Source organism: Heptranchias perlo, chromosome 30 (assembly GCF_035084215.1).
Source record: "Heptranchias perlo isolate sHepPer1 chromosome 30, sHepPer1.hap1, whole genome shotgun sequence".
Lineage (NCBI taxonomy): Eukaryota > Metazoa > Chordata > Chondrichthyes > Hexanchiformes > Hexanchidae > Heptranchias > Heptranchias perlo.
This window is the reverse complement of record NC_090354.1, coordinates 12,155,386-12,177,559: the sequence shown is the minus strand read 5'-3', so window position 1 is coordinate 12,177,559 and position 22,174 is coordinate 12,155,386. Positions and strand designations below refer to the sequence as shown.

Genomic DNA, 22,174 nt, shown 5'->3' with positions numbered 1-22,174 from the left:
GTGCTGGGAGCCTGAAACTGTCAAGGTTTTTTGCATTAATTGTATTTGTATTGTATTAAGTCTATGTTGAAATAGCTGGGATAGAGTATGGTTCTACTTCATAAACCAAAATATGTCACGTGGAACAATTAACTTAACACTTCTCTGGTGCTTACTGCTTTCTTTGCCTTTAGAAGTTCCTCATGGTCATTTGCCACACTGAGTGAAACACTGATAAACTATCTGGATAAAAACTAACTGAACTCTAGCCTCCATAATGAGGTCACTAGATGGGTGTGATCGCATGGATTAAGCTATTTGTACCTCAATGATGATTGACATCTTCTAGAAATAAACAAACTCATTGCTTCGTCAATCATATCTTTTATTGAAAACAGAAGAGATGTAATATTGTTACAAGTTCATTATACAGAAAGTTACATTGATTGTTATTAACTAGTAGTTACAAATATAATTGTTAATTGAGAATAAAATCTGGAAATTACCATGAATGATGTTATAATACGAAGGCTTAGCCTAATTTTATCAAATTGCTCTCCGCTATTTTAAGGGAACCATGAATCTATTTAAAATAAAGGGGTTAACATCTCCATTAACATATCAGAGAGGAATTTGGTGCTAGCATGTTAAGTCTTCATACGATTACGTTGCTCATCTTAATTTCCAGGTTTAAATCATTCCTGTGTTAGTGAGCCATCTGGAGTCCACCCAACAATTAACTAGCTTCTTTTTTTACTCCGTAATGGTCATTACAAACACTTGAACTATGGTATTGTTAGGGAACAGTGCCACCTCCTGAAGAGAATAATTGCTGCTGTACCAGCGAATGTGACTGTTTTCAAAATGTGTCTCAAAGCTGTCGAATTGAATTTGCTTTTAAAATTGTTATTTTTTTTCCCCACACTTTCTCCCCACCTCTGCTGATTTAAACTGGGGTAGAGTCTCCCAGTGCTTCACTCAAGGAGCTATTTTTGACATACCCAACAACTTCTCACACATATTTCCCAGCAGGATCACTGGATAATGATCATAAGCCAGAATCCTGACGGGTTTTCTATGTGATTCAAGCCTTCATGAAGCAGGATCTGACTGTTGTGCTCAACCAATCTGATATATGATATAATTTTGAACCGCTTAATGTGATGTGGATCCTATTCATCTGTAGCTGAAAGACAAGACTACGATGTCTGTCAGGTTTTATATTGTATTATTGTTGACATGTCGTGGCTACACTATCAAGAGTTAATACCAGCTCTGAATCCGCAGATGGATAATGATGTATTTACCTCATAACAATCACATTACCAGATGAAGAATGGTCATTCGACTTAAAAAGGTGAACTTATGAATTGCTATCATTAATCACGCCATTCAGTTCTCAAATGATGATGGTATTATATATTCATGTATCTTAGCAGTTGGTTGTAATTGCATGACCTTTGCTTCCCTCCATCAACTTCTTGTTCGTGGCAGGGGGGATATGGGGGAATGCTGAACATGTAATGATGCTGCACTAAGTTGTTACCATAGTGATGTTACTGTACAACTCCGTGCGTCGCTGAATATCAAAGATGGCAGCTGAAATTCAGATCCCACATAATTTTTATAAGATGGTTGTATCAGTTTCAAAACCCTGTCAAAACGATTTCATCTGTACATCATACATCTATCTGAATGGTAAATTATATTCACGTTATAAGATTGAGTAATTTATAGTGACCATGACAACAGGTATGCCACAACTCTCTAACCCTACGTAACCAGGCATTTCACAATTGCTAGCCAGAAAGCCTTGATGAATCAATACTGTTAACCTATAACCCACAGCAGGAAACACTCTGCTTTATCTCAGACTTTTCCTTTTATAGCATAATGTATGGGAAAGAGTTCCTAACCACAGAAAAGTTACACATTTTTGCATAAAACAACAGAAAAAATGGAGGCAACCGCACATCATTTCTGTTTTACTTTCATTGGAACGACTGCCTTCTTTAAGATAATCACAACTGCCCACCAGAAAATCGGCAATCAAATTTGAATCAAGATAGCCACTCTTTTTCTTTTAACCAGTGTTTTATTTTTCATCGGATTCTTAAGAAAATCTTCTAAATTAATGAAGAAATCTGTGTACAAAGATATTACACAAGGTCCCATGGAATTGATCCTGATTTACCACAGATGCAACCGTGGAAAAGAAAAGCATTTTTATGCTGACTGCATCACCTTATCTCATCAATGGAAATCTATCCAATCTACAAGGTCACCGTTTTTCAGAGATTATTTTTCCTCCAGGAAATGGCTGCTCATGGTATGGTTCCCATTGTGACAACTGATGTAGGACAGAAAACCACGGGTCCAGTCTGCCAAGTGTAGACCTGTTAATCAATAGGAACTTTCAACCTAAAGATGGCATTATTGTAGGAGATTGCTTCCCTGTTGCAGTATTATCAGTACTAACAAAAACACTTTTCACTTTGTAGTAGTGATCACTATCAGACATGGGACCTCCCTAGTGATGAGGTTCTGTGACTCAAAAGTAATACTGATAATGTCATGTGACCTCAGGTGATGAGGGTCATAACTCCATTTATACCTTTATTTATTGCTTTATATATATTTTCTTTAAGTGAACACACTAATGTGTAGTAGAAATAGAATAATCAACATGGCATTATTGGCATATGCCAAAGTAATTAAATTTGTGACACCATGAAATATTATACTATTATACATTCAGTCTAGGAGTTAAGGAGTTTCTTTCATTTTGGCAAGTTTATAATATAAAAACATAAAAATGTATTTAAAAATAAAGTTATAAAAATGTTTACAAATAGAAAGGCAAACTAACTGTAAGATATGATAAATATCATCGTTTGTGAAGCTGGCTGAAACTCACTTATGATTTAACTCCTTATTAGGAAGAATAAACGGATGGAATCATAGAATTCAATCCCCAAAATATCAGTAAAAATCCTGGAAAGATTCAAAAATCCCGTGTAATAAAAACAAAATTTGACTTATTCAGTCACTATAATCCATTGGGCCTAATTATAAACAGCCATGATTTTGGAATGCAATTCTCAAAACATTGTAAAAGTCCCAGAATCCCATGTAACAAAAATGGAATTTAACTTATTCATTTACCAAAAAAAATTAATTAGTCTGCTCAGAATCTGAATGCACAAAGCATTCGTAACAAGATAGATGAATTAATGGCACAAATAGAGATAAATGGGTTTGATCTAGTAGCCATTACTGAGACGTGGTTGCAGGGTGACCAAGATTGGGAACTAAACATTCCAGGGTATTTGACTTTTAGAAAAGGGCAAAATGGAAAGGGCGGGGGGGATGGGTAGCCCTGATAATAAAGGATGGGATAAAGACAGTAGTGAGAAAGGATCTTAGCTCAGAAAATCGGAATGTAGAATCGGTATGAGTGGAGCTAAGAAATAACAAGGGGCAGAAAACATTGGTGAGAGTAGTTTACAGACCCCCTAACAGTAGCTATAGTGTTGGGCAGAGTATAAATCATGAAATTAGAGGAGCATATAACAAGGGTAATGCAATAATCATGGGGGACTTTAATCTTCATATAGACTGGGCAAACCAAATTGGCAAAAGTAGAGGACGATTCACGGAATGTATCCAAGACAGTTTTCTAGAACAATATGTCGAGAAGCCAACTAGGGAACAGGCTATTTTAGATCTAGTATTGTGTAATGAGACAGGATTAATTAGTAATCTTATAATAAAGGCTCCTCTGGGGAAGAGTGATCATAATATGATAGAATTTAGATAAGGGCTCATGGGGTTGGGGGTAACATATAGCATGGATAGAGGATTGGTTATTGGACAGAAAAGAGAAAGTAGGGATAAACGGGTCATTTTCAGGTTGCCAGGCTCTAACTAGTGGGGTGCTGCAAGGATCGGTGCTTGGGCCTCAGCTATGTACAATCTATATTAATGATTTAGATGAAGGGGCCGAGTGTGATGCACCCAAGTTTGCTGACGATACTAGGTGGGAAAGTAAGCTGTGAGGAAGACACAAAGAGCCTGCAAAGGGATAAAGACAGGTTAAATGAGTGGGCAAGAAGGTGGCAGATGGAGTATAATGTGGGGAAATGTGAGGTTATTCACTTTGGTGGGAAGAATAGAAAAACAGAATATTTTTTAAATGGTGAGAAACTAGTAAATGTTGGTGTTCAGAGAGACTTGGGTATCCTGGGACAAGAAACACAAAAAATTAGCATGCAGGTACAGCAAGCAATTAGGAAAGCAAATGCCATGTTGGCCTTTATTGCAAGGGAATTAGAGTACAAGAGTAAGGAAGTCTTATTACAATTGTACAGGGCTTTGGTGAGATCTCACCTGGAGTACTGAGTACAGTTTTGGTCTCCTTATCTAAGTGATCTTACTGAATGGTGGAGCAGGCTCGAGGGGCTGTTCAGCCTACTTCTGCTCCTATTTCTTATGTTCTTACATTCTTATAAACAGCTAAAATTCCCGGTCTTTTCCATAGTTAAATTCTGGGAGATTAGGTATACAGGAAGCAAGTTCAGGTGTACATGCCATAGGATTGTCCTCACATCCTTCTGCTTCCTTGGAAGGATCTATGTAGACTGCGTCTTGAGAGTAAACAGATGGGTCATTGTTAAAGTAGTTAATTGGTTTTAAAAAGAAGCCAACGCCATTTCCGGTTGTGGCGGTGTTAGGGACATCTTCTGCATGGGGAATGTGGAGAAAGCCAGCTGTAATCCAGGCTACCAGGTCCTGTTTATAAATATGAAGAAAATAGTATTGTTACCAATTGGCATTTTCGTCATTTAAAAAAAAGATTTCCCACTAATTTTCTCCTCTCCTTTCCTGAAATACTGACTTGTGCCAAAGTCCAGCTCCTTAGTCACCATCCAGTACCTCACCCAAGGGGGATCATTCTTCAGGAGCAGGAGGCTAAGCTAGTGAGCAGATAATGGCATCAAGGCCTAACCCAATCCTAGCATCACCCAATGTCCGTAACCATGTTTCAGCAGAGTTAATCGGAATATGGAGCCCTAACAAAATGTGCCATCCTTAGCTCAGGGGTGCTGAGGCCAATGATAGTACCTCAACTGCTGCCCAGGCAGAGGTCAGCTAATTCAACACAGACCTTCTGCTCTGTATGGCTTAGTACCACATTGCACAGTGCAATTCCCTACCAAGCATCGGGTGTGCAAGAATGACCTGAGATTGCTCACCCACCACTCCTCACTTTCTGTGGGGAATTGTGGTTATAATCCATGTTCTGCAGATCCAGGACAAATATATCTACAAGTTGCTTATACACATATATGTATATATATAAAAACAAACCTCATTTTTAATGCTTTCATCATTAATAAAGTCATCAAAATAAACAGCAGGCGTCCAGAGGTTATTCTGATTGTAGATGCTGCTGCTTTTCTGCTCTTCATCTTTGTATTTTGTCACTGCCAACTGGTACCTATATTGGATGAAACGATATATATTAACTCACGTTGTTCCCAGAATATGCACAGATTCAAATGGTGGTGTACATTTTTTTTTCCTTTGTATCCGGTCTACCTGTATTATTAAAAGTTTTCCATCTGTAAGGCGCAGGAATATAGGCCTCAAAATTCCAGCACAGATGGAGATGTTATGAACTGGTGGTCTGCAGCCTCTCTTCTAACCTTTGGACAAAAGCAAAAAAGATGACAAAATCCCCCACCTACTTGTTCCTAGAGGGAAGTGTTTCTGAAGCTAGCAGAAGTTTGGTAGCCTGAGTCTGCCCTTAACAAATGAGAAGAAAAGGAAAGAATGAAAACCATACAGAAAAAAACAGTATTGTAGATAAAAAGGGGAAGCATGAAAGAGGCATATAGATTGTCAGTAATACAGAAAGACAGACATATAAGAAGACAGAAAATGTGTGAGAAGCACACAGAAAAAGTTACAGGTACAAAGAAGAGAGGAGAAAAGACAAGGCAAGACTTACACAGAGGAAAAGAGAGTTAGAAGTAGGTCAGACTAATACAGAGATACAAATATGAAAGCGAGTGACAGGCATACAGAGAGAGTAAAACAAGACAGAAAGTGGAAAGCAAACAGAAAACAAGAGAGAAAAAGTTAGTGAGTGACAGTCAAGCAAAGGGAATTACAGGAAGACAGAGTGACACATTTTTTCGTGAGCAAGTCATGGAGCATCAATTAATACACATGATAGTTCGCTTTTTTGTCCTTCCCTATAGCATGATAAACACAACACTATTCACTAACCAATGATGATATCAAGGGAAATCTAAAGCTCTTGAATAAATGGAATCTTGTGTAAGTGTGGATATATAAATTAACCACATTTACTAATACTTCTACATCTCCCCTGTGCAAAATCATAGCATTGTAGATGCAACTAAAACAGGGTATTTATTATAAATGACTCAAAAATATGAAATAACCAGGCCCCAACATAGTTTACCATTGCAAGGAATCTAAAATCAGTTGTATTATTTTCGTAACCTGGCAGGGCGAGAGTGCCAGACGGTCGGATAATATTCAGTGACCAAGAGGTAAATACCTTTGCCAGGAGATGCCTTTTTCTTCTGGACTTTCTTCTGGTACACTGTCAGGGTTGAAGCTTACCACTTGAATCCTGTATCCTCGAGGATGGCCCCATTGATTTTTCTGATCTAGATTTACAAAACTCAGATATCTGGGCATTTTTGTTCCAGCTCTGAAAGATGCTTTCTTTTCTGTGTCTAATATCTGCTTTTTCATTGTGGGCACATGTACCTTCTCATCACTTTTCCATGGGACTGATTTGAGTTCATACACAACGTCTTTTGTTTCAAAGGAGTTAATTGTTCCTAAAAGGAGAAAAAGTAAATAGGAAACTATGATCATCCAAAATGTAAAATGACAATACTGGATGATATTCTCATCTTCCAGCTATTCCAAGCAAAAGCTGGTTTTGAAATATGCATTCATAATATTCAGAATATAAATCAATATACCGCTGACAAAAGACGTTGGAACAACACATTCTGTTCTGAATCCTTAGTCGCCTTTATATTACAACTAGTGCAAAAGCTGAAACTCACACTGGTTGCCGTTATTTTGCACATTTTGCATTGTTGCAAAGACAAAATTGCTCCATAGCATGCAAAAGAAGCATTATAATAGTTTTAATAGTTATTAGTTCTAGTAGCTGTCTTCATACGAAGGCATATTCTGTAGTAAAACCCTGAAATAGTTTTGTCTTCAAGCTTTCACCCAAACAGCAGTGACACCCAATATATTGATGATGGTTATTTTCTAAATCTTATTTATTATTAAATCCTATTATTTTATTTATTATTTATTATTAAATCCTATTATCCTAAAATCTTATTATGTAATTTCCAGCCTCCTTATCAAGACTGCTACTTTTGTTGCCCACTTTGCAGGGCTATGGGGAAAGAGAGGGGGAGTGGGACTAATTGGATAGCTCTTTCACAGGCACAATGGGCTGGAGGGCTTCCTTCTGTGCTGTATGATTCTATGATTACACATCTTATCATATTTACAAACCAGATTAGATGCAGCTGTTTCCTGCAGAGTGTTGCATGACTGGCACGGTTTGTACAATCTGTTCAACACAGTAATTTAAAAGTAATCACTCAATCAAGCAGCTTGGTTTTTGGAACAATGCACTGCAGTTAAAAGCTTTACAGAAATTTGATTCAGTGGCAGGACACTCGGCCTCTTGAATCAGAAGATTGTGGGTTCAAGCTCGGCTGCTGCTTCAGGAGGTCAGAATACAGAGCGACATTTCTCAAGACCCTATATCACCAGCAGGGCCTTGAGCACAGCTTGTCAGAAAACCATGGCTATGTTACCTGAGATTTGATATCCATTGATTTCTTTGAAGAAAAGAATCGTGGGCAGTTTTCTAAAGAGATGCCTGCTGCAAGGATGGCCCTGCAGGGTGGCGTAGATTCTCAAAGCATTTTGCCCACAATTTAAGCCTACACTCCAGTGCGATACTGAGGGCTATCGCATTGTTGGAGGTGCTGTACCATAAAATGAAATGTTATGCCAACCCCCGATGTGTCGGAACAGGTGGACATCAAAGCTCCTGCTCCACTATTTAAAGCAGAGCAAAGAAGTCGCTTTATGTCCCACCAGCATTCCTCCTTTAGTCAACGCCATCAAAAGCTGACTAATTAGTCATTAATCTCATTTGCTGTTTGTGTGCAAAATGGCACTTGTATCACTGCACCCCAAAGGGATCACTGTCTTGTGTCTGCGGCCAGCTGCACTGCATTGCCTGGGCACAGCGGATATCAGAAAATTGGGCGGGCTGAAGTGCACACCTGTAAAGGAACATGCCCAATTTTCCTCCATTAAACGGATGAAAATTGGGTGGGTTCCTTCACAGATGTGCCCTCAGGCCTTCCTGACATTTGCTGATCCAGTGCACCTGGCTGCCGAACCAGGAAAATCTCCCCTCAAGAGTTTTGAGGTTTCTGAGGGATGTTATAAGCGGCTATACAAATGTAAGTCTTTCTGGTTTTTCTTTTACTCTATGACATTTCAGTGATTCAGCAGTGGGACCTGAGGCTCTCGCAGCTGTTCGAAGAAGCTGAGTAGTTTGTCAGTAGGCAGAGTGACTGCTTCTGTCACTGAAAATGTGCGTTCATGAATTTGACCAGTCAGTGAGCCTCAGTCCCACTCTCCTAAATTCTTAGACACGTTGATACTTGTGGGTTAAGTCAGATTTTAGTGCACCTTCAATGTTGAAGAAATCAATTTGTATGTTAAACTTGAATGGTTTTGGGACTATGTATTAATTAGTTTTTTTTAAAGAAATGTTACAATATTTGAGGGGAAATGAACACCAAAATCTTTGTAATGGTATTTACACAATGCAAAGCACCTACTAGACTTCATGCAGGTGATTTTAAACCCCAAGAACGGGTAGGTTCGGGGCGGGTGGGAGTTGAAAATAGCTGGGTTTTTTTGGGTCGCAACCGCAAAATTTTCGGACTTTGCATTCCCAGTGGGAAGCCTGTACCTTTCCATGCGACGTTAAACCCGGAAAAGACAGCCGGGTTGCAGTCGTGACCCAAAAAACAACTATTTTCAACTCCCACCTACCCACAACCCACCCGTTCTTGGGGTTTAAAATTACCCGCTATGTGTTCACTAGCTGAAGTTTTAAAAAGTCACTTGTAGTGTATTAAATGCATTCATCTTTGATATTCGTCAGGAGCTGATGCAATGTCAAATGACATGCACACCCACCAATACTTTCCAAAAAGGGGTGTTGAAGCTGGCTAGTAAATCATGCTTTTTGTATAAGCTTAACTGCTTGAAACTATTTTTAGCACCTTTAAGAAAAACTTAGCAACGCTAAGTTTCATGGTAATCTCTTGAATTGCCAGTAATGTTTACCAAGCACGATTGCCTTGTGTAAGTCCTTCGGATCAGTACAGATTCTCAGCTTGTTAAGTTTCAGAACTATACATGTACTTGATTCATAGGCTATGTCACTTACAGCTCTATTGTTACCAGGACATCAGAAACTCCCTCCACACATCAGGAAATTTTTGGAGAGTGCACATGGATTTACTTCAACACGGTATCTCAGGCCTTCAAACACATCATCATACTCATTATTAATTGCCTAATATATCACTGATTCTATAACTAACCAGTCATTAAGGTATTTACAGCGTGATGTAGTGTATGAGCTAGTAGCATCTACAGGAAGTTCAGGTTCTGACATGTCTCTGCACACAACAGGGGTGTGACAACTTTATCTACATTGTATGTAAATCTTTCTCCAATGAAGTCCAGTCTGATATGGCTACTGGATAAATGACAGAATGATTATACATTTTCAACCCAGCTTTGCTCCTTTAGAGAAAGAGATTATCTGTACTTCCCATAGCATCTGAGTTCTCTTTGAGGGGAAGTATATTGCAGGTAGCTCCACAATCTAGCTAAAATTTGATGTCATCCTTACCATTGACCCACAATGTCACAGACAACTGTTTTGGAGCATTTTTTCTCAAATCCTACACTTTCTCACTCATGTAACTATAATTGACATCTTATTCATCTGCTTCCATGGGCTCAGTTGCTCTTTTCCTTTGCTGTTTCATTGTCTTACATTTAGCAGTGAAATTATTTTTAAACCACACTTCTTATGTTTGTCTAAATGCTGGACACTTGTCTCTATCCACAAAACTCTCAATCATCTCACCATTAACCAGCTTGACTTTCTAGTCACTGAGTTTCTGACCAAGCAGTTTATTCTTGGAATTCAATTTTCACCTACCTGTACGGATAGCTTCATTGCTTCCAGTCTGCTTCATTTGAACCTCTGAGGTTCATCCACAGATTTAATTCTTGGCCTCTCAGCAGCCTCTCTCCCACACGACTATCCCTGAATCCAAACCCAAATTGATCACAAATCAGTGACTTTTTGGTCCATCAATATCACAAGAATCTGTAAGTTCTTCACGGTATAACTTAGCAGTCTATCAATTTCCCACTGATTTGATTTCTTGAGTTGAATGTATCTCATATGTGGGATCTCTCCTTGGCTGGAAAATTTTTCAAACTTGTTCAGAACATTCTGCATTTTCTTTTGATAACCTATGTGATTGTACTAAACAGCTCTACTGCTTATTCATAACTGACATGCCTTTGCTTGAACCTCTTCCAGATTTGAGTTGGATGTTCAATCAAATGTTGCAAATGTTCAACTGGCAGCAGTCCATGAATAGCCATCTCATCAAATGCTTGCATCATGTGTTGTGTCACCTTTCAGTGCTTCTGAAACCATGTAATGATGTCTCTTCTTCCACAGCAGACACACTACAGCTTCTTTGCTAAATAGTGGATTATTTATTACTGCTACATGACGCAACTGGCAAGCAGTTTTATGAACTTCAACCAGTTTGTTCTTGTTATGCAGTCAGGCTGTGAACTTGTCAACTCAGGCAGCTATTTTATTTCTCAGTTCAACATGCCTGTCTTATGGGCTTTAACTCTGGATTGTAATACACAATTCCTATAATGCTCATGAAGTACAAGTTCCTTTCAGAGATCGTCGCTATTTGTTAACTTCATTGAGATCATCTTCAGTTACAATCCAGTACAATCAATTCCCACATGAACTACAAAGAGTCTCACAGTCAGTACAAAATACTAAACTGATGCTGGTTTACAGCTTTGCAAATTGAATAGTATAACTGCACTATTGTGAAATTTTGTGTCGGTTCGTTTGATTAGGTGCTGTTTTCCACTCGAGTAGAAAAGGACTGAGTGAGATTCTCACCAGGAAGACTTCAACTCATACTAACTTTGCACAAGGTGCTAAACCAAGGAGCCAGCTACCTGATATAAAGCCTCGAAATTTCTGTCAGTGTAATGCCTTGGTCAGAAAACAATTATCTTTTATAAGTAAGCTCTGTGAGGTCTGAATCCCCAGGCATTGAAACTGAGAAAGGAATCATGCCACCCTCCGGACAGGAGGTGCCTGCTCTTCATCTGTCCCAACCACTTGCTCCTCCTCACCCATGTATGCTACTGATGCTAACTCCTCGAGCTCTACATTTTCCAGCTTCTGAAGCTTGTGAAAGTTGGTGAGGGTGGCACAGGGTGTTGTGAGGTGCGGGCTTTCTCAGGAACACTAGTAGTGCTCTACTGTCTGTTTTTCCAGGCCTAATGCAGGCTCCAAAAGGCATCTTCAAACAGAACGTGCATTGTAATATACTGTGGCTGATGTTTTTGTGGGAAAATATATGCTTGTATATCAATGAATGAGTAGGAGACAAGACATGTCAAGAAGGGAATGGTACTAGACTTTGGGGTAGGCCTTTGATTTCACCTTCCCCTATTCTCTTGACCAATTATGTCCAGGGTTGCCTCCTCAAAGGGAGTCAAGGGCTTGTATTTTCTGGGTACTCCTTCAATTTGGGGCTGCCCCTTTTTGTTATGTGCCATCCTGTCTTGCAAACAGAGAAGTACTCTTGAGATGTTGTTAGTGTAGCGAGCATTCAGTGCCCATCCTGCAGTTATCCTGTGTGACAGTAAATGAGCATGCATCATATGGCTGCCTCAAGCCCCTTTTTGATTTCTGTAGGACAAAAGTTTCAGTTTTGAGTTACTGTTTGTATTCGTGCCATGTTGCAGAACAGATATGGCTGTAAAGCATTCAATAGGCCCTTTGTCTCCTCGTAGGACACCACAGAATAAATTTGTACCAATGCTTTGGATGAGACCGCAGTAAATTAGTTACAAATGATCAATGTCATGCATATTTAACGCAATTCCTTGACATAGAATCAAAGAAAGGTTACAGCATGGAAGGAGGCCATTCGGCCCATCGAGTCCGCACCGGCTCTATGCAAGAGCAATCCAGCTAGTCCCTCTCCCCACCCTATCCCTGTAGCCCTATAAGTTTTTTCCTTTCAAGTACTTATCCAGTTCCCTTTTGAAGGCCATCGTTGAATCTGCCTCCACCACCCCCCACCCCCCCCACCCCCCCCCCCTACCCCCCCCACCCCCAGCAGTGCATTCCAGATCCTAACCACTTGCTGTATAAAAAAGGTTTTCCTCATATCACCTTTGGTTCTTTTGCCAATCACCTTAAATGTATGTCCTCTGATTCTTGACCCTTCCACCAATGGGAACAGTTTCTCTCTATCTACTCTGTCGAGACCCTTCATGATTTTGAATACCTCTATCAAATCTCCTCGCAATCGTCCCTGTTCCAAGGAGAACAACCCCAGCTTCTCCAGTCTATCCACATAACTAAAGTTCCTCATCCCTGGAATCATTCTAGTAAATCTCTTCTGCACCCTCTCTAAGACCTTCACATCTTTCCTAAAGTGCGGTGCCCAGAACTGGACACAATACTCCAGTTGTGGCCGAACCAGTCTTTTATAAAGGTTTATCATGATTTCCATACTTTTGTACTCTATGCCTCTATTTATAAAGCCCAGGATCCCGTATGCTTTTTTAACCACTTTCTCAACCTGCCCTGTCACCTTCAACGATTTGTGTATATATACCCCCAGATCTCTCTGTTCCTGTACCCCTTTTACAATTGTGCCCTCTAGTTTATATTGCCTCTCCTCGTTCTTCCTACCGAAATGTATCACTTTGCATTTTTCTGCATTAAATTTCATCTGCCACATGTCTGCCCATGCCACCGGCCTGTCTATATCCTCTTGAAGTCTATTACAATCCTCCTCACTGTTTACTACCCTTCCAAGTTTTGTGTCATCTGCAAATTTTGAAATTGTGCCCTGTACACCCAAGTTCAAGTCATTAATATATATCAAGAAAAGCAGTGGTCCCAGTAACAACCCCTGGGGAACATCACTGTATACTTCCCTCCAGTATGAAAAACAACTGTTCACCACTACTCTCTGTTTCCTGTCCCTTAGCCAATTCTGTATCCATCTTGATAGAAAACTATTCTGTAGCCTTACCTTGACAACTTTCTTCAGATCTGCCATTTTTCTGACCTGTACCCTGACCAATATTTATCCCTCAACCAACATCACTAAAAATCAGATTATCTGGTCATTATTACATTGCTGTTTGTGGGACCTTGTTGTACGCAAATTGGGTGCTGCGTTTCCTACATTACAACAGTGACTACACTTCAAAGGTACTTAATTCGCTGTAAAATGCTTTGGGAAGTCCTGAGGTCATGAATGGCACTATATAAATGCAAGTTCTTTCTTTCTGGCCTGTATCTAGGTCTCTGAGTGCTGCAGAAAGTATTGTCCCTGTCTAATATCGCCTGCCAGGCTTGTTGAGCAAATATTTTTTGAGGAGGGCTCTCTTCCAACCCTCCTTACCCACACTTCCTGTAAGAGGGCTGCATTGTCAAAGTGGACAGTTTGTAGGGAAGAAGCATCCATTTTCCTCCAATTTCTCATCTCAAATCACTGCCCTATTTTCCCAACCAAAAATGAAGCAGTTTCAATCACTGCTGTAATCATTTAGATGGTGTTCAGCTGTTTAACACATTTGACCACTGCATTGGCCTGGGTGGTATGGAGCCAAGAGCTCACATGAATGACACATAAAAAGAAAGAAAGACTTGCATTTTTATAGCGCCTTACACAACCCAAAGCTCTTTAGAGCCAATTTAGTAGCTTCATAGCTAGGAATATCAAGGGTTAACAGCCAAGTAAGCCTACTCTCAAAACCATCTGGAACACAGTGTTAACTTTTGCTTAGCTACAGCAATTTCTAGGCTACACTGGCGAGTCAAAATGTCACCGTGTTAATTGCAGAAAATATTTTAAAACTCCCAAAATGACAGCTCACTATCTTAATATCAAGGCAAATACATTATCATTCAATATAAGGCCCTTGAAATTACATTGTGGAACAGTAGCACACCAATGCTTAACATGAAATTCCTCTCTGCTATTTTAACAGAGGTGCTTCATTAAAACAGATAAAGGAATGTCATACCTTGGATTCCATCATGCAGGGTAAGTTCAAAGTCATATTTACTTTTGATTAAAAAAATACATGACTAATTCTGTACTTTGGTTCTGATATGTATTAGAGGAGTCTCTCACCCAATTTTTGGAACTGTCCATGGGATGTAGTTTACTGAGCAACATAGGTCAAATCCATCACTGGCAATTCCATTCAACTAGATCCTTTCCAGTGCCTCTTAAGTCTCCCATATGAGATTCTGGTTGGCCCTGCAACAGACCACTTAATCAACCTCCAATTTTACACTATCCCATTCATGTCATGTCAAGCAAAATTACCACTGTGGTGCACCTAAATTCACAAGCTCTGGCAGATGGTCCAGTCTAAACAGGCTTATCCGCAACTATACCAGGACAATTCCTACAGAGGTGGTCTCAACTTCTGGAGTATTGTGTGTGGCAAGTTAATCTAGACCAGATTGGGATAGTTGTTGCTCAACTGATGATGCCATTGGCTGGGTGGGTAGGAGTGGACTTTAGGGTATCTGTATCTCTGTCTTCTTGCCAGATTAAGTAATACTGTGATCTGCATCTATCCAACTGCAGCTTCCTTGATCTTGTCCCTTACCTCTAGCGATGCAGTGATTTTGTACTCAGTATGTGAACTGTAGACTTTTCCACAACTCCCCATGTGACCATTTGTGATCCTTGCTATATATCTACAGTCATAATAGGGATCGGTGTACATTGCCAATATTGTTTATTCAAATGAATGGATTTACACTTATTCCCCTTTTCATTTCTCATTACTCCAGCGCTATCCTTAATCTTTGATGATAGTCCTTTGCCGCTTACCACATTGCCTCCGCCTTGTGGTATTCAGTATTCATTCAACAATCAAGCAGGCAGACTTGTGGTATGGGTGTGTTATGGTGCATTTACACTACAAGTTAGCATTGGTGCAAAATGATTTCTGCTTCTCACCAACGCTAAACTTAGGGGGCGCTAAATTGGACCGTGTATCGCCCATTGTTTCGGCGTTACACAGCTTCTCTGACATCCATGATGGTGTCTTGGATGCGCACGCATGTTTCCAGCGTGACGTGAGCCGGACGCCATCTTGGTATAGGAGTTAGCGCAGGCGCAGATAATGAACTCTGGAAGCATGGAAAGTAAGGAGAAAATGGCTTCAATCAGTGCACAACCCTGATTTAAAGTGATAGATACCATTTTGGGACTTAACGCTCAACTCTATCATCTGTACCGACCATCTGAACATGTCATAGAGTGCCTGGAAGACCCCAACCAGCGCTATTTAAAGGGACCATGCAGGATTTACAGGTTAGTGGCTGAATTATTGCTTCTGGCTGCCAAGATATTTGTAACTGTTTTTGGAGGTCTCCTGGACTTGAACACTAGGAGGCGGGGACATAGCCTAACATTTAGAGCCAGGACATGCAGGAGTGAAGGTAGGAAATGCTTCTACTCGCAAAGAGTGGGAGACGTTTGGAACGTTCTTCTGCAGAAGGCAGTTAATGCTCACTTGTGAATGTTAAATCTGAGATTGATAGATTTCTGTGAACCAAGGGTATTAAGGAATATGGGGCTAAGACAGTTATATGGAGTTAGGTCACAGGTCCACCATCATCTCATTGAATGATGGAACAGGCTCGAGGGGCTAAATGCCACTGCCACTTGCTGCCTCCTGATATGCGCCAGCCTCTCCTGCAACAAAGTGGGATGTGTGTCTGGGTAATCTGCCTGTTATGGTTGAATAGCTAGTGTGTGTGGCCTGTGAATTGTGGGTGGGTGGCTTGAAACAGTGGTAATACGTAAGGATGAGAGGAAGCATCTGGTTGTAAGAGTTGAGTACTGATGGAAAGAGTTGGTTGGTATGTGGGTGATGGGGGGGTGGGGGGGGATAGTGCGTGGTGTAGTTGGTAGGAGACGCCACTTGACAGTTGACCTCACTCAACTTGACCACTCGTGTCAAAGCATTGAACTTCTTCCTGCACTACATCCATGTTCATGATGCTGTGTGCCTGGCATTGACTTTGTCCCCTGCTGCCTCCCACTGCCTTTTGGATATATGTCTGGAGGGCCTCTTGTTCCCCACCCCCGCGGATATAGGATGTCCCTCCTTCTGTCCACCTCTTGTACCAAGGTCTCGAGTGCATCAGCAGAGAACCTTGGTGCACGCACTCTCACAGACCTGATACCAACTCAGATCGGCAGATTGGTGAGGTCTGGCGTGCAGATTGGAGGATGTGGGATTTAGTAGTGTGCAACCTTTATTCAATGTTTTAACATAACTCACCAGTGTGTAATCATAGGGATAGGACCTGCATCTGTGTTTTACGTGTGCGATGTCTGATCTCCGTTCCGACTCCATGCAGACAGTAGACTGTTATTTTCAGCAAATAACAGGTACCAACTACCTTTAAGAGATTTCTAAGAAAAATTCTCCCTTTAAGAGATTGAGTTCTCTCTGGTGGTGGAAAGTGCGAATTGCTTTGATTCCACGTGCAAGGCCTGGAATGGAACGCTGATTGCAGGTATGTCCTCGGGTGGACCAAAACTTGCGTCCTGTCTGCAGGGGCCATTTGGCGTGGGGTAATAGAACATCACGCTACTCGTGCCCAAAAATGGCCCTTATCCAATTTTTCCCCCAGAGTGTAAATCTGGGAAGAGGGATTGACCTGACTCCAGAATAAAGTGGATGAGACTCCTCACAGGTATTCGTCTCACACCGTTCTCTAAACTTTTAAACTTCAAACTGTTGGGAAGGAGCTCTGCACATGATATATCCAGGCACATGCAAAACCTTCTTCTAAACAAGATAAAGTTTCAGCCAGGTACAAGCAACATAAACTGCCTGGCTATAACCTGAACTGCAGTTTCTAGTCTCACATCAATAATTGCAGTGCAAAAGCATCCTTTGACACTGGTTCCTCACACTTGTATGTGTCACTGTGACTCTGATCACAATGGATGGTTGAGTCAGTTTAACCTATTTTTCTTTTTAAACTTTGCTTATTTGTCTCTCGCTTTTCAAAATGTTGTTCATTTAAAAATCCTACATACATTTTAATTATCTTTTAAAGTACAGAATACCAAATAATGTAGTAAGCAGAAGATATTGACAATTTCCTTTTTCTGGGGAATTTAGGGAGAACTTCGCCCTTTAAATTTCTCACCACAGTAGTGGCCCCACCCCAAGCTCCATGGCGAACCACCCGAGGACTTACTTACAATCAGCTCAGTGTTGGTCAGGGGATGGGGGACAAGGGTCAGGGGATGGGGGGTGGGGGTCGGGGATGGGGCTAGCGGTCAGGGGATGGGACTAGGGGTCAGGGGATGGGACTAGGGGTCAGGGAATGGGGTGAGGGGTCATGGGATGGGGACTAGGGGTCACAGGATGTGGACTAAGGGTCAGTGGAATGGGAGTAGCGGTCAGGGTCAGGGGATGGGGACTAGGGGTCAGGGGATGGGGACTAGAGGTCAGGGGATGGGGACTAGGGGTCAGCAGATGAGGACTGGGGGTCAGCGGATGAGGACTAGGGGTTCGGGATGGGAGAATGGGAGTCAGGGGATGGGGGACTGGGAGTCAGGGGATGGGGGGACTGGGAGTCGGGGATAGGGACTAGGGGTCAGGTGATAGCGAATGAGGGTCGGGGATGGGGAGCTAGGGGCTCGGGGATGGGGAGCTAAGGGGTCAGGAGATGGGGACCTAGGGGTCAGGGGATGAGGAGTAGGGGTCAGGAGATGGAGGAATTGAGATCAGGGGATGGGGAATAGGGGACTCGGGTCAGGGGATGGGGGACTAGGGGATGGGGGACATGGGGACTAGGGGTCAGGGAATGGGCAACATGGAGACTAGGGGCCAGGAAATGGGGGACAAGCGAACGAGAGGATGTGAGACTAGAAGACTAGGGGTCAGGGGATGGGGACTAGGAGTCAGAGCATGGGGACACGGTCAGGGGATGGGGACTAGGGGTCAAGGAGTGGGGATTCATGGAGAGGGAGACAGGGGAATGGGGGTCAGTGGATGGAGGCTTGGGGGAGAGAGGGAGACAAGAGAATGGGGAGCGGGGGATAGGGGCTCAGGCAGGGGAAAGCGGAAGACTGGGGAATGGGGGTCAGGTGACAGGGATTCAGAGGGAGAGGCTAACTGGGGAATATGCATCAGGAGATTGGGGCTCGAGTGAGGGGAGAGCGAGGGAGACTGGGAATGGAGTGAGCGTCAGCATTTCAAGCAGAGCTGGGAGCAGCAGCAGTAGCAACGTGGTGAGTGGAAGTGACGCTAAGAGAGGAACAGCCAATAAAGGGGTGAGTGAAATGAGGGGACTTTACTGTGGGTAAACAGTAAACGGTGGGTGAATGGGAACAAGGGGACGGAGACCGAGGATTCTCACTGGAAGAGCAAAGGGGAGGAAGGGAGAAGGAAGGTTTTTGAACTGAGGCCTAGTAAATCATGGGGTGCTTCACCACAATTGGCTATTGAGGCAGAACATCATTTGAAAGGGATTGGGAAAAGTATTTGAAAGGAGGAATGTAAAAGGATCTGATGGAATGGGGTTACAGGACTGGCAGTGCTGGCACAGGCACTGGGGGCCGAACGGCCTCCTCCTATGCTGTAATTTCTATCATTTTATGAAAACTCTCCTTTATTGACTCCAGGCCTAGGGAGTGATTTAGAAATGTTGGTGCCGAGCTGAGTTTAGGACGATGTGCCCTGTGAGAAGTGCCCCAAACACCGAGCCCGCTGCCATCTATGCAATCTCTCGGTTGGTTCAGGTCGGTCTGTGCCAGCAGGTTTTGACTTGTGAAGTCCAGGTACAGATCAGCTTTGACTGAGTTACATATATATTACCAGTTACATATGGATTATCAGTGAGTTATTGTATTATTGTTGGTTATGAGAGACATTTGAGTATTATCAGTGTTACTATTAGTTATTGGTACAATTTCATTGAGTTAATATTAATTACTGGTGGAATCAAAGTTCCTCCCACCTCTGGTTCCCACCCACCCCACCTCCCCCTTCAAATCCCTCTCCCATCTTTGGATTCCACTCTTTCCTACCCTCGGTTTCCCATCTTCCCTGCCCGCGATAACATTTGCGGACATCATGTGATCAAACCTCCAGGAACACCCCCAACCAAAGTTGGCAACCCTAATATGTTCAAATGTGGGAGTACTGGCAGCTAGCTCTGATTCTGTTGTTCCTCTTCCTCCAAAGAAAAAATATACTAAGGTATTTCCATTGGGAAGCCTATTTTCCTCTCTTTGGAGGGAGGTGCAAATGGCAGACAACTGTTAAACCATCCAACTTTGTTTCAACAACAAAAAAAAATCACACAAATCAGAAAAGAAATAAGGTTAGAACCTTGCCATTTGGCTCCTAGGTCCTTATAATCCACTTCCACCTTTTCCGCCTGGACACCGGTTTTGAATGGGCAACACGGCGTCTGGCTGCAACTGAGTTGGTTCAGGTTGGAGAATGGGACGTCTGATATCCCAATATTCTTACTGCCTCATTTGAATATACCTGTCCAAACGCTTCTGATATCTGTCAGAAATGATCAATGAAAATTGGGTGGCTGCTAAAGAGGGTGAGGATTTGGCGTGATGGATCCCCAGCTCATTTCCCCTTTCTGCCTGAAAACCACCCAAGGAACAAGCAGTTAGTGGAGAAAAATCCAGGCTCTGGGGTTTTAATCATCAATAGAATGGCACTAGCATATTATTAAGAAAAAACATGATCATACCTTGCTGAGTGATCTAAAAAGTTAAAATGGACATAAACTTTTGAAATTAGTTTGCAACCTACCTGCCACATCCAAATCAGCTTTAAAGTGAAAGAAATGAGTGTGAATATTTCCCAAAATAAATTCTTCAAGCTTTGTTCCATATTTTAGTGCTTCCTCTGAAAAAAGCGAAGTTAGTGCATATCCTGTTGGATGCACCTTGGTCTCAATCACCCCATTGTGATGGAATATGAAATCAAAAACATAATCATAGTTCCCCAGGCTTGATATTGATCTTATGACCAGCACGCTGTCGGTTAAACCTCCATAAGAGGGGAGAGTATACCAACTTGAATAGTGACGTCTCAGGGGAATTTCTCGATTTTGTTCAAAAATACAAATGGAATTTCTTATCCGCCGGGGCTCTTCACTGTCAATTAAATGAAGGGTGTCCACGAATCTTGCAGTATAGGGACAGTCCACACCTCTCACAAGCTCATTAGAACTTTTTCCAATTCCATAATGGCTGTCTAAAAACTTCGTCCTCATTAAAGCTGGTGTATTCCCTCCGTAAACAGAATTTAGCTCCTGTATACTTAATTCATAGACGATCCTTTCCTTCTGGAATCTGATATCAAACAATTGCAAACCATTTATAGCACTATGTCGAAATGCAAAACTCCAACCAAAATACTCAACACGATTGTATAGAATAAAGTATCTTTTGCCTTGTGGCTCATGTTGCAAAGGGACGAATATTTTAGACTTCTCACGAGGTTTCAGCGATGCATAGTTGGGATCAGATTCCTTTCGATGCAGTATTATCTTCTTCACAAACCCTCTATCATACTGATCCACCAGCTCATCAATACTATCAAAGTACTGACCATTGTAAAGGACTTTCTTCACACTCCACTCTGAGACATTTGTGCTGCTGTGATCTATCAGTATTTCAAACCCCAAAGGATGCAGAAATAAACCACTGATTGTTCTAACAAAGGGAAACCAGGTTTCTCTGTCGCCTGATTTGAAGCCGCGAGGCGATGAATCCAGGTAAGTCAGCTTTCCCCCATCAGAGCCAAAACTTTCATTAAGAAGTCTAGATGCTTTGTCCAATCCCATTCTTGAAATGATCTGACCATATTCAAAGTTTGTTAATGGTCTGGAGTTAAAGTTGAGGTTCTGGTATTTCTGAGAAGTGATGTCCTTATGGTAGGTTGGACTAGGAAGAGGTCCCACGATGTATTCAGTTATATTGGGGTCAGTTTGAGCCCCAAATATCACCACAGCTCTGGCTTCCCTCAATGGTTGATCTGCATCCTGGTCTAAAAACATCAAGGTATCCTTTTTACGAGGGACTTGCAATTCGATCATGTAAATGAAATTATCGGATGGAAGTGCTTTACTGCAGTTCACTAGGTTCACCCCAAGTTTCTGTTTCAGGTACTGCGCAACGTCCATCAGTTCCCCAGAGTTGAGATCTGCAAACACCCCGCTCTGATCGCTCTGCCGATACATATCTTCCATCCCGTTATGTAAGCCGCGGTTCTCACAGCCTGCCGATCTCGATATCCCGGCCAGTAGTACCCAGTTCAGGGCTATAATCGCTACCAATGCTACAGCCAACAGAAGGAACAAAACCTTCAAATTCATGATGAACGGAAGAACTGGAAAAGTGTGAAGCAGCCGTCCTATAATTAACTTTATGTTTCAGCTTTGAGTAACTAAAACGCAGATGTTTTATATCTGAACCAAATCATTTCCGCTGATTGATTCCAAAGACTTTGACGCTCGTACGCTCAGTTCCCAGCGCGTTCTTTGTATTCTAAGATATTAACTGTTAACGCAACTCCTCAATTTGATTTTCAGTCTGTATACAAAACTGCAGAATAACCCTTTCCCAATAGACTTCAATTGAACTTTGCATTATTGATGTCAATGGAACTTCTTGGTTGTTTTAAATAGGAACGG

The 22,174-nt window shown here is 41.8% G+C and overlaps 1 protein-coding gene across 2 annotated transcripts; it reads right to left on the bottom strand.

Moving 5' to 3' along the window:
• Positions 1 to 2,054: 2,054 nt before the first annotated feature.
• Positions 2,055 to 22,085, bottom strand: LOC137299914 (amine oxidase [copper-containing] 3-like). Of its 2 annotated transcripts, none has more exons than XM_067968911.1 (4): positions 20,287 to 22,074; positions 6,572 to 6,860; positions 5,350 to 5,479; positions 2,055 to 4,770 (listed from the first exon to the last, which is right to left on the bottom strand). In XM_067968911.1, exons 1-4 carry the CDS (start codon positions 21,854 to 21,856, stop codon positions 4,495 to 4,497), a joined length of 2,265 nt encoding a protein of 754 aa, XP_067825012.1. In that variant the 5' UTR covers positions 21,857 to 22,074; the 3' UTR covers positions 2,055 to 4,494. The 2 variants fall into 2 exon arrangements, 1 of the variants encoding a protein (XP_067825012.1); XR_010958008.1 differs by lacking the exon at positions 2,055 to 4,770 and adding an exon at positions 5,581 to 5,687 and having other exon boundaries at positions 5,395 to 5,479; positions 20,287 to 22,085.
• Positions 22,086 to 22,174: the final 89 nt, after the last annotated feature.

Bases quoted from the DNA above. Each gene is read 5' to 3' on its own strand.
- LOC137299914 (XM_067968911.1), bottom strand. From the start codon at position 21,856: ATGAATTTGAAGGTTTTGTTCCTTCTGTTGGCTGTAGCATTGGTAGCG. The intron at 6,861-20,286 runs GTAGGTTGCAAA...TTCTCCTTTTAG, and splicing joins AGCTGATTTGGATGTGGCAG to GAACAATTAACTCCTTTGAA. The intron at 4,771-5,349 runs GTTTGTTTTTAT...ATTTATAAACAG, and splicing joins ATGAAAGCATTAAAAATGAG to GACCTGGTAGCCTGGATTAC.